Raw genomic sequence first — 12,737 nt, 5'->3', positions numbered from 1 at the left:
TTGGTCACCATATACTTAACATTGCACCTGACAACTTTGTTCACACCACCTGGAGACGTAAGCACAAATGTTTTCAAGATGTGATATTAATCTCTTGGGAGATTCTGTCCAGCTTTCCCATGCTTGAGGACCACAATAACCCTCTTGTTCATATTCAGCAGACCACAAAATAACACAGCTCTCAAATACAGTCATCCATCTTTTGTATTTGTAGGAGTTATGCTAGTTAGTTTAGATCTCTGTGCTTATATACTAGTTCTACAAGAGGGGTGAATGCTATCACATTTTCAACTGGCCAGAGCAAAGGAAAGATTAACATGTCCCCAACGAACTGTGAAATTTTACTTGCCATATGAACCTTTGAAAGCCAGCATAGAATTCCAAACCTTCCACAGCCTGCTTCAAATAAAAATGTGAACTGATACTTTTGAAACAGATATAAAAGTTTACACTTTCCCTTGCTTTTCCAAATTTACAATGTTAATGCTGTTATTGAGCGACTTAGTACATGATGGTAAACTTGTAAGAAGAACTTAAAGATTTTGCCTGCATGACAGCAATGACTACATTACCAAAAATAATGGTTGTGAAGCTCTTTGAAAATTTGAGGCCACTTCACCTGTGTAAATCCATGAATAATAGTTTTAACAGTCAATAACGTTTCTTTCCCCTACTGCTGTCATTAAGGAGATGGTGGATTTACCAGGATGCCAGCAATGAATGGAGTAATTGGGCCACATCTGCAGCAACAAACATCTTTAGCAGCAGGAGGTGGACGATGCCTCACCAGCACTTACTCTCCTATCCCTGAGTCACCTTTCCCCGATAGCTGTAGGTGAGTATGCAACATTATTTATTGCATAATAATAATAATCGTCACTTATTGTCACAAGTAGGCTTCAATGAAGTTACTGTGAAAAGCCCCTGCATGTCCCTTGACTTACTACAAATGTATTTTAACATGACAAAAATAATAGCAAGTTTAACCTATAAGCATGCTTTTTAAGTTGTGAAATGTATTTCATTGAAACAACTGCCCTTTTCCAATTAAAAGGTAGATATTTTGATAATGCAACCTTTGTTTTGTGAAAATTCGGCTTATAAAGTAACTGTTTCTACACATATTGTGACTGCCACTGGAAAAAGTTGGTAGGTAGGGCATGTTAACGAGAGTACACTGATTACAGAGTCCATTGATTGGCACCTTATCCACCACCTTAAACATCCAGTCCCTCTACCACCAATGCATAGTGGCAACAGTGTATACTGCATACAAGATGCTGTGCAACAACTCACCCAGTCTGCTTCAATAGCCTCTTTCAAATGTGCAATCTCTTAACACCTAGAAGAACAAGGGCAGCAGACCACCTGCAAGTTCCCCTCCAAGCCACACAATACCCTGACCCGGAGCTACATTGCCATTCCTTCACTGTCTGGGAATCAAAATCCTGGAATTCCCTTTGTGGTAGCTCTTTGGGTGCATCTCCACCAGATGGACTGCAGCGGACCAAGAAGGTGATTCACCACCACCTTCTCAAGGGCAATTCGGGATGGGTAACAAAAGTGGGTCTAGCCAACAACATCCGTAACCCATGAAAGAAAGATAAACAATTTTGTACCACCTAACAAAATCATAGAATTACTATCTGTAAAACAGCTGTTTCACAACATGGGACTTCTGGCCATTCCAATTTAAATTAAATAAAAGTTCCCCCTAATTTCTAATTCAGCTATCCAGTGCTAAACACACAGTAACCTGGATTGCTCGGGCTCTGGTTTGCACATCAGCAATCTGCACATTGAGAGTTTCCAATTTCACAGCGCAAAGGCAATTTATTTTCATTGCCAAGGAGAGGAATATGCAGGAGAATTCATCCACTTCTGTGGTGCATACCAATTGCAGACGGTAGAATGTTGTTAAGTGCAAAATATAATGAAAATGGATATGAGCTTGAAAGGCCAAGGACCAAGAGCTGAAAAGTGGGAATAGGCTGAAGAGTTCTATTTTGGTCAACACAGACACATGGCCTCCTTCTGTGTTTTACATTGTTTTGCTGTCATTTGAATTGTGCCTATATGAAACTTGCATTGAAAAAGGAGAGCCTTTCAAATATTATATTTCCATTGAACTAGTACATATATGCATCAGATGTATTCTAGATTTATTTTCTATTTAGATACATGTATGTAGCATTCACAGCTGTAATGCATGATTTGGCAGTACTTTTAACTACACATATTTGAACTGGATCAATTTTACAGAGACAAGAACCATACGTTTAGTCAAGTTGTTACAGAGTCTCCTAACCAGTGGGTTCCCTCTGCTCCTGCTGTGGAAGCAGAAGGAGACACACTAAACTACACACAGCGGAGTACTCTGAAATGGGAGAAAGAAGAAGCTCTGGGAGAGATGGCAACAGTCGCCCCTGTACTGTACACAAACACAAACTTCCCGAACCTGAAAGAAGATTTTCCAGGTAATCTCATAATAGTTGGATTATGGGCGGCGTGTGGCACAGTGGTTAGCACTGGGACTGTGACGCTGAGGACCCGGGTTCGAATCCCAGCCCTGGGTCACTGTCCGTGTGGAGTTTGCACATTCTCCCCATGTCTGCGTAGGTTTCACCCCCACAACCCAAATATGTGCAGGTTAGGTGGATTGGCCATGCTAAATTGCCCCTTAATTGGAAAAAAATATTTGGGTACGCTAAATTTATAAAAAGAAAAAAAAAGTTGGATTATATTTTGGGAAACGTCAGTTTATTCTCTTAAATGAAAGATTTTACAGTGCAGTGTCTTTTTTTTAGTTCTCTTAATTACAACTTGCATGAATTAATTTAAATATTGATGTATTGATATGTTTATAATTATATTAACCTGAAAATATCTGTCTCTTACTTGCATTGTATTGACTTGATGTTCAAGAATTTGCCTTTGATTTATTTACAGAAAACATGTTTCAAAACGTAACAAAGTATTGCTGCCTGATCCGATCTTGTGCTAGAGAATCACCATGTGAATTTACTGCCGTGCCCTGCATGTCGTTTCACTGATTTTCGATGAGTTAGGATGTACTTATTTAAGGCAGTTTCAGAGAGCAATATTCATTAACTTAGTTCAATAATATCAGACATGTTGATCAACACAATGTAATGATGTGTGCTGATGTCTTCACAACATCTCTGGTTAATGTGAAAGCTGCTAAGCCAATGTTTGCACTGCACCAGATTACTGCACAGATTTTTCTCTTGAAATTTGGCAGTATTGATTCTGTAAACTGAATTGCAAGTGTCTCCACTGTAATGAAAATAACCTTTTTTTAAAATAGCAACAACATGACTCTGGAGCCATACTATTTGGCTGTTTTATATGATAGATTTATTGCTCATTCCAGGCTGAAGGAAAGTTCCGAATTACATCGCAAAAAATAAAGTCTAATACATATTTGTTCAAAAACGTCTTAAACATCCTTCCAAATTTATCATTTTAAGGTATTCCACCTTGTACAATTTAGGAAGACTTGCCAGTACTGAGAGAATATATTTTACAATCATAGTTATTTGTTCTTCCTACCGATAATGTTGACCTGTACATCAGGTGGGACATTGTAAAGTAGATAGCACCATTTTAAGCTTCAATTTGCATGTACCTGTTCATGAATCTCTCTCTGTGCAAATACAAATAGTTCTGCGGTATTGTAATCTGATTGTCAGATACCAGTTTAACAAGTGCCTATTTCTGCTGAACCTCCTGGCAGTAGAAACCTGGTCTCTAGTTCGGATCCGGCATTGACACTGATTCAACTCTCGTATCAATAGTTGTTAAACTGACCCATTTAGTTGAACAGTTAACAGTGCTCCCTGAGTGGATTACGAGATAAACTACTTAACTGTCTGGTATGATGTTGCGCGCACAGTTCAGTAAGGTACTGCAATCAGTGTTAGCCTGTGCTGAGTTAGCTGTTCTCACCAGAGGATTCAACATGTTTTTCTAATGTTAATGAGACAGATGGTAACAGTCTGTCAGCATTTGCCTTATCGTAACTTTTCACAATCTTGAAGGCCTCTTATCAGTTTTATCCAATCTTGCTATAAATCCATGCAGCCAGAGTCAGAAGTCTTGTTTATATTGCTGCCCCTTGAGCTACTCCGGAAGCATAATTTCCAATCTTGCATAAGTCAGTTGCATGAGACTGTATTTTTTCCCATTTTTTATATATATATATATATATAGTAGACAATACAGCAGTTAATCTACTGACTGTATTTGCATTGTGCTGCTTCCAAATGAGTTCTGCTGTACAGCCAAACTCCAGTTCTGGTTTTATTTTGGACTGAACAGTTTAAAATGCAGAATTCAACTTTTGTTGGTGATCCAGTCAGACTTTGGCAGGTGTTGGATCACCAATTGCCAGTGTAAATTAGATTCTGCAGCCAGTTTAAGTCATGGCAGTGTTTTATTAAGGTGGATACCCAAGTGGAGCTGACAGTTAGTTTTCTGGCTTTTACATCGCTTATTGCATGCAAGTTCATATTTCAGGAAATCACCAGGTATTTACAAACCGCAAATCAGACACTATATCTATTTGTCATTCAGATTGGGCTACAAGAGTGAAACAAATAGCTAAACTGTGGAGGAAGGCAAGTTCTCAAGAGAGAGCCCCTTATGTGGTAAGCATTATTTTCTGGGCATGATTTTGGCTGTTGAATGTTGTGATTCTGTAAGGAATTAAAACGCAATGACTTGTTTAAGGGTGTTATTTGATTCATGATTACATTAGATTGGGACCTCAACTTGTAAGTTTCTCAAGTCTGATGAGACCAATGTGAACAGAGCCCATTATTTTTTTTATTGCATTATACCAAAACATTTTAGTACTGTATATCATTTAGATTTGCAAGTGCTTTCAATAGCTACTGGGGCGGCATGGTAGCACTGTGTTTAGCACTGTGGCTTCACAGCTCCAGGGTCCCAGGTTCAATTCCCGGCATGGGTCACTGTCGGAGTCTGCACGTTCTCTTCGTGTCTGCATGGGATTCCTCCGGGTGCTCCGGTTTCCTTCCACAGTCCAAGAATGTGCAGGTTAGGTGGATTGGCCATGCTAAATTGCCCTTAGTATCCAAACAGGTTTGGAGGGGTTACGGGGATAGTGTGGGCGCAAGTAGGGTTCTCTTTCCAAGGGTCGTGCAGACCCGATGGGCCAAATGGCCTCCTTCTGCACTGTAAATTCTATGTCTATGTCTAATACAGATGGAGACGTAAGATAGACAAAGACCGTGGATCAAAGCCATTTTTCTTGTTAAGATTTTGAGTTCAGTAGTCACTATTTGGGAAGCACCTCGGGCCAGGGTAAATATGTTTCAAATCTGTATCTGAAACAAAAACTGCATGTTCCCAAGTCTGAAAATAGAGTGTCAGAAATTTTCAAAATCAAAAAAAAACAAAATTCTATTAACTTTCGTGGTACTAGCAATGATGGCATATCACCATCATTGCTATAGTGTGAGCATGGGTAGTGTAAGAAATAGCCAAAATACTATTACTGGGGACATTTGGGTCTTATAAATAAATAATCTTTAGTATTGTCACATGTAGGCTTACATTACACTGCAGTGACCTTACTGCGAAAATCTCCTAGTCACCACACCTGTTCGGGTGCACTGAGGGAGAATTCAGAATGTCCAATTCACCTAACAGCACCCCTTTCAGGACTTGTGGGAGGAAACCGGAGCACCCGGAGGAAGCCCACAGGGAGAACTCCGCACAGACAGTGACCCAAGCGGGAATTGAACCCAGGACCCTGGCGCTGTGAAGCAACAGTGCTAACCACTGTGCTACCGTACCGCTCTATGGTGTAGTCCTCTGCTTATTTTCCTTTAAATATACCTCAAATTGTAACGGAATCACTTTGCTTAAATGGGGAGGAATGTCATGCAGTCAGAATTTAAATAATGGCTTTATGGTATCCTGAGGTATGAACTTCTTGAAACAGAAAATGCCTGTCCATTTTTAATTAAGTGATCTACTGACAAGCTTGCATTCTCAGATATTAAGAGCCTTGTTTTCTTACGGTTTTGTTAGTGGGTAATTATTTAAAGCAAAATAGGAAATTCTCGTTTTTGCGCCTTGGGCAATATGTTAAAAGTTGATCAAATTTACCATACAAAATAGTATAATTTTCACTTGCAAACTTAAAATTGCTTGAAATACAATTTTCAGCAAAAGGCAAGAGACAATCGTGCAGCGCTCCGTATAAACAAGGTTCAAATGACCAGTGAGACTTTGAGAAGACAGCAGCAAGAATGCATCGATTCTGTGTCTCGCACTGACATTGATTTGCCATTTAAGGATCAAATGAAGCAAAAGGAATCAGAACATGAACAGGAGTGGAAGCTTAGACAGGTAATCAGATTCATATGTGATACGACTGATAGTTTTCATATAATTTAATTAACCAAGTCAATTGTGTATAATTTGTGACTAAAATATGCACAGAATGTCGTTGCACATAGGCAACATTATTTTAGTTCGAAAACCATCATTAACCAAATTTAGGCTGCCTGTGATGGCAGTAGTTAAATTGAAGGTTAAACGTTCAAATTCCTGAATTTGATGTTGCCACCATTATTTTAAGTTTCATCCAGACTGGCATGAAACACCTTGTGCCGTAACTTACTCGGAGTGGCAGTCAGCGTTGGATTGCCTCCCCATGGAAAATTACATATATGACGTTTCTTAACTGTCTGTCTCTCCCGACCTTCCGACTCGGGAGAGCGAGATCCAGGCAGTACAGGAGTCCTCGAAACCCAGTGTCAAAGTGCAGGAAAGTCTAATTGAAGGAGGACATGCCCCATTTTTTTAACAGCACTAGCTGCCGTAAACCAGGTACGGTAGATAGCCAAAGGGCCATTTAGACTAAATCATGCACAGGAGAGTGTGGAGTTTACCCTATGAAGGACCTCATGCCGCACCTCTTCGTCTAAAATAGGTCCCAGTTCTCCCTCCCATTTTGCCCATAGATGTTGGAAATGCTCCTCCCACCAGACCATGCAAGCGATAGGAGCCGTCTCAACAAGGAGGGTTGCAGAGCCGAGGGGAATGTGGGAAAAGCCTTTCGAACAAAATAATTTTGTCCTCAGAAGTTGAAACTTGTCGATAATACCTCCAAACTAGCAAACCGCCCCTCCACAAATAGATTCCTAAAGTTCCCACGGTCCTTCCCTTCCCATGACTTAAACATTGCCTCTAAACCCAATGGAGTAAATAGGTGGCTGCCACAGATGGAGGCCAGCAGTGACATGGATCCCAATTTGTAATTCCTGCCTAAATTGCCGCCATATTTTAATAGTGGACACCACCACCGGGTTTGAGGAGAACCTCATCAGAGAGAAGGTAAGCAGGGCTGCTGGCAAAGCCCTTAGATTAGAGACCCTACAGGAGCTTGCCTCCATCTGTCTATGGAGCGAAGACCAGTCACGGGCCACTCCGATACCCAGATAACAAAAGCTACCTCTGGCAAGGCGAAAAGGTAATAACCCCAGATCACGATTCCTCCCTTGGGGCCTTATCCGACTACATCAAACCAATGCCCTTCTGTACTTCCTCCTGGCTCAACGGGGCCCCCAACTCCCCCTGCCTTTCTCTCTGCACCATCGGAAAGGACACCCCATCTAAAGTACCGCTCCTTCCTCAGGTGAATGAAGAGGTATGTTCCAGAAACATATATATATATATATATAGACAGATTCAAAGATGCCAGACAATGCTTGGAATACGAGCATTAGGAGGTGATTAAATCTTTACAGATCCAGAGATGGGGTAACCCCAGGTTAAAGAGGTGTGAATTGTGTCAAGCCAGGACAGTTTGTAGGATTTCGCAGGCCAGATGGTGGGGGATGAATGTAATGCGACATGAATCCCAGGTCCCGGTTGAGGCCACACTCATGTGTGCGGAACTTGGCTATAAGCTTCTGCTCGGCGATCCTGCATTGTCGCACGTCCTGAAGGCCGCCTTGGAGAACGCTTACCCAGAGATCAGAGGCTGAATGTCCTTGACTGCTGAAGTATTCCCCGACTGGAAGGGAACATTCCTGCCTGGTGATTGTCGCGCGATGTCCGTTCATTCGTTGTCACAGCGTCTGCATCGTCTCGCCAATGTACCACGCTTCGGGACATCCTTTCCTGCAGCGTATGAGGTAGACAACGTTGGCCGAGTCGCACGAGTATGTACTGCGTACCTGATGGGTGGTGTTCTCACGTGTAATGGTGGTATCCATGTCGATGATCTGGCACGTCTTGCAGAGATTGCCATGGCAGGGTTGTGTGGTGTCGTGGTCACTGTTCTGAAGGCTGGGTAGTTTGCTGCAAACAATGGTTCGTTTGAGGTTGCGCGGTTGTTTGAAGGCAAGTAGTGGGGGTGTGGGGATGACCTTGGCAAGATGTTCATCTTACATCGATGACGTGTTGAAGGCTGTGAAGAAGATGTCATAGTTTCTCAGCTCCGGGAAAGTACTGGACGACGAAGGGTATTCTGTCGGTTGTGTCCCATGTTTGTCTTCTGAGGAGGTCGGTGCGGTTTTTTGCTGTGGCGCGTTGGAACTGTCGATTGATGAGTCGAGCGCCATATCCCGTTCGTGCGAGGGCATCTTTCAATGTATGTAGCTGTCTGTTACGCTCCTCCTCGTCTGAGCAGATCCTGTGTATACAGAGAGCTTGTCCATAGGGGATGGCTTCTTTAATGTGTTTAGGGTGGAAGCTAGAGAAGTGGAGCATCGTGAGGTTATCCGTGGGTTTGCGGTAAAACAAAGTGCTGAGGTGACCGTCCTTGATGGAGACGAGTGTGTCCAAGAATGCAACTGATTTGGGAGAGTAGTCCATGGTGAGTCTGATGGTTGGATGGAACCATCAGATCATCCAACCGCGCAACCTCAAACAAACCATTGTTTGCAGCAAACTACCCAGCCTTCAGAACAGTGACCACAACACCACACAACCCTGCCATGGCAATCTCTGCAAGACGTGCCAGATCATCGACATGGATACCACCATTACACGTGAGAACACCACCCACCAGGTACGCGGTACATACTCGTGCGACTCGGCCAACGTTGTCTACCTCATATGCTGCAGGAAAGGATGTCCCGAAGCGTGGTACATTGGCGAGACCATGCAGACGCTGTGACAATGAATGAACGGACATCGCGCGACAATCACCAGGCAGGAATGTTCCCTTCCAGTCGGGGAATACTTCAGCAGTCAAGGACATTCAGCCTCTGATCTCCGGGTAAGCGTTCTCCAAGGCGGCCTTCAGGACGCGCGACAACGCAGAATCGCCGAGCAGATACTTATAGTCAAGTTCCGCACACATGAATACGGCCTCAACCGGGACCTGGGATTCATGTCGCATTACATTCATCCCCCACCATCTGGCCTGCGAAATCCTACCAACTGTCCTGGCTTGACACAATTCACACCTCTTTAACCTGGGGTTACCCCATCTCTGGATCTGTAAAGATTTAATCACCTGCTAATGCTCGTATTCCAAGCATTGTCTGTCATCTTTGAATCTGTCTATATATAAATGTTTCTGGAACATACCTCTTCATTCACCTGAGGAAGGAGCAGCGCTCCGAAAGCTAGTGATATGAAACAAACCTGTTGGACTTTAACCTGGTGTTGTAAGACTTATTACTGTGCTCACCCCAGTCCAACGCCAGCATCTCCACATCATGACCGCATCTAAAAACACCGAAATGACCGACTTATTCTCCCAAGGGCTCTGCCCTCTAGAGGTGCCTGTAAAAGGACTTAAAGACAACATTGACTTAATTCGGGGTGGAAACCAAACTGCCATCCAAGTTTTGAATTCATATCTCTTGGAAATCGTGTACCTATACCTTCTTAATTAAGCCTGATGTGGTGTCACGTCTGATGTTGGGGTTTTGCAAGTATGGGCTGGTTGGGAATTTCAGTGCCAGCATGATGCCAGGTATGTAGGCCATACGTCCCAATGACTGGTGAATTGTATCAAACAGAACGTCCCTTCGGTTGTTCACAACAGGCAAAGTGCTGACCGTACCCAACCAGTGTTTTCAAAACTGTCCAACGATAGATGTAATTCCACGACTGGACAGCACTTGCTAAACAATCCTGATTGTGCTAAGAATTGCACTGAAATCCAATTTAAGATTATCAGTTAGGCTCACACTGTGGCTCACTTAACGCGTGCCAGAAGCCACAAATATTTGTACACAGGACCCTGTCCTTTGCAGGCAGAGAAGGTCCACACCTGTACCTTCTCTAATTAAACCAAGGTTCGGGGGACAATCATTCCATGGTTAATTTACCCACGGAATTGTCTTAAATCAAAATTGACCGTTCTGGTTTGAATTTGGACAAAATCTTGGCAGATAACTGTTCCCTGCTGCATTCTCTATGGCAATCAGCTCACTTGCCAACCAATCTGCACTCTTTACTCATGCAGTATAAATTGTTGTTCCCTTTACTGTAAATTTATCTTGCAAGCTGTCCTAATGAATGGAAGAGGAAAAGCTTCGATTGAATGTCTCTTTTCTTCTCAGCAATACTCCAAAATGACTATTTCTAACTATGAGCAATTATAATGGGTCTTTTACTATCCCAGTCTATATTCGGGTAATTCATAGTTTAAAGGACCAGAGATGGACCAGAGTTCATGAAATGTGTTCAGAAAGAGTTTTCTAAATTGTTATGTTTCTGACCCAATGAGGAAGGACCCGGTTTTGGGGAATGAAGTGAGTCAGGTAAATTGAGTGTGATGAGGGGAACATTTAGGGAACACTGATCATAGTATCATAATGTGGCGATGCCGGCGTTGGACTGGGGTGAGCACAGTAAGAAGTCTTACAACACCAGGTTAAAGTCCAACAGGTTTGTTTCGATGTCACTAGCTTTCGGAGCGCTGCTCCTTCCTCAGGTGATTCTGGGTAATTCACCTGAGGAAGGAGCAGCGCTCCGAAAGCTAATGACATTGAAACAAACCTGTTGGACTTTAACCTGGTGTTGTAAGACTTCTTACTATAGTATCATAAGATTTAGGTTGGCTACAGAAATGGACAAGGAGCAGTCCGACATAAATATTAAGTACTTGTGGGAGAGGCAACTTCACGGTGTGAGAACTGATTTGGCCCAGGTAAATTAAAACTCAAGATTGTACAGCAAAACTATAACTGAACAATGGGCTGCCTTCAAAGAGGACTTAAGTCAGGTGCAGTTGTAGATTGCCACAAGAGGAAGAGGTAGGACAAACCAATCCAGAGTCCCTGGGTAATCAAAGTGGTAATAAGATCAAGCAATACAGTTGCACATACAGATGAAAGGTGGATAGTGCAATTGAGTACCAGGTTTACTATAGGAAGTGCAGGGTGCAAATGAAAAAGAAAATAGAAAGAAATAAAAAGTATGGGAAAATACTGGCAGTGAACAAAAATAGAATCCAAGAGACTTCTGGAGGCGCAAGAACAGTAAAAGGGTAGCAAATGGAGAATTAGAGCCAATTGAGGACCAAAAGGGGCATTTATCCATGGAGGCCAGGGCTGAGGCGTTGAATGTGTATTTTCAATCCATCTTTGCCAAGGAGGAAGATGCTCCCAAGCCTTAGTAGAAGACAAGATCGTTGAAACACTGGATAAGCTAAACATTGATCAAGAGGATGTTAGAAATGCAGATTGTACATGAAGTTGATAAGTTACCAAAATCAGATTAGATGCACCTGAGGAAACTGAGGGAGGTAAAAGGGTGTAGGAACTGTGGAGGCGCTAACCACAATCTTCCAATCCTTTTTAGATACCGGTGTGAGAGCACTGTATAATGGCAAATGTTACAGCCTAGTTCTAAAAAGGATGTAAAGTTAAGTTCAACTACAGACCAGTCGGATTAAACTCGGTAGTGGGAAAACACACTCTCTTGTCCTGACTTAACTTGGTCCTTGGGCAGCACGGTGGCGCAGTGGGTTAGCCCTGTTGCCTCACGGCGCTGAGGTCTCAGGTTCAATCTCGGCTCTGGGTCATTGTCCGTGTGGAGTTTGCACATTCTCCCCGTTTTTGCATGGGTTTCGCCCCCACAACCCAAAAGGTGTGCAGGCTAGGTGGATTGGCCACACTATGAAAAAATGAATTGGGTGCTCTAAATTTACATTTTTAAAAACTTGGACCAATGGCAAGATAGTCAAGAATGAGATAGATCCAGATGCAGTGAATGACCAGAACATCTTCTGTGCCTTGTCGCGCTCACCTTGTTCCCCAACACTGTGCTGGCCCAGCTTTCAAAGCAGTTGGATTATAGATTGGTCTCACCCACCCAGGCCACCCCAGTTGGTCTTCTTGCCAAGGTAGATAAATCCCTAAATTGCCGGGGGTAGGAGGTCCAACTCCCACCTGGTTTGCCCCGCCCACCGAAGGGGGTTACTGGGGTGTGGCCATCACAAGAAGCAATGGCAACATTTTCTACGAAGCGAGTGGTTAGGTTTTGGAATCCACATCCTGAAAAAGTGGTGGAGGTAGATTCAATTTAAGCCATCAAAAGAGAATTGGATAATTTTCTGAAGTGGAAAGATTTGCAAGACGGTGGTGAAAATTCGGGTGAGTGGGACTGGGTGAATTGCTCTTGCAAAGAACTGGCACAAATACGACATATTGAATGGCCTCATGTTGTAACCATCTTAGGATTCTATATTTCCTTTGATCTTTGCATGCAACTTA

At 42.8% G+C, this 12,737-nt stretch overlaps 1 protein-coding gene across 7 annotated transcripts in view; it reads left to right on the top strand.

The window, feature by feature from the left end:
- kmt2ca (lysine (K)-specific methyltransferase 2Ca) overlaps positions 1-12,737 on the top strand; it is a 684,766-nt gene that overhangs the window by 546,291 nt on the left and 125,738 nt on the right. For 6 of the 7 annotated variants that reach the window (XM_072508182.1, XM_072508181.1, XM_072508178.1 and 3 more), the window contains 4 exons: positions 688-835; positions 2,263-2,477; positions 4,597-4,670; positions 6,220-6,402. In XM_072508182.1, the coding sequence (XP_072364283.1) occupies positions 688-835; positions 2,263-2,477; positions 4,597-4,670; positions 6,220-6,402 (620 nt within the window). The remainder of the gene's footprint in view (positions 1-687; positions 836-2,262; positions 2,478-4,596; positions 4,671-6,219; positions 6,403-12,737) is intronic. The other variant, XM_072508179.1, reaches the window with a different exon arrangement.

The sequence above is a fragment of the Scyliorhinus torazame genome, chromosome 6 (genome assembly GCF_047496885.1).
Source record: "Scyliorhinus torazame isolate Kashiwa2021f chromosome 6, sScyTor2.1, whole genome shotgun sequence".
Classification (NCBI taxonomy): domain Eukaryota; kingdom Metazoa; phylum Chordata; class Chondrichthyes; order Carcharhiniformes; family Scyliorhinidae; genus Scyliorhinus; species Scyliorhinus torazame.
This window is presented reverse-complemented; position numbering and strand designations above follow the sequence as displayed.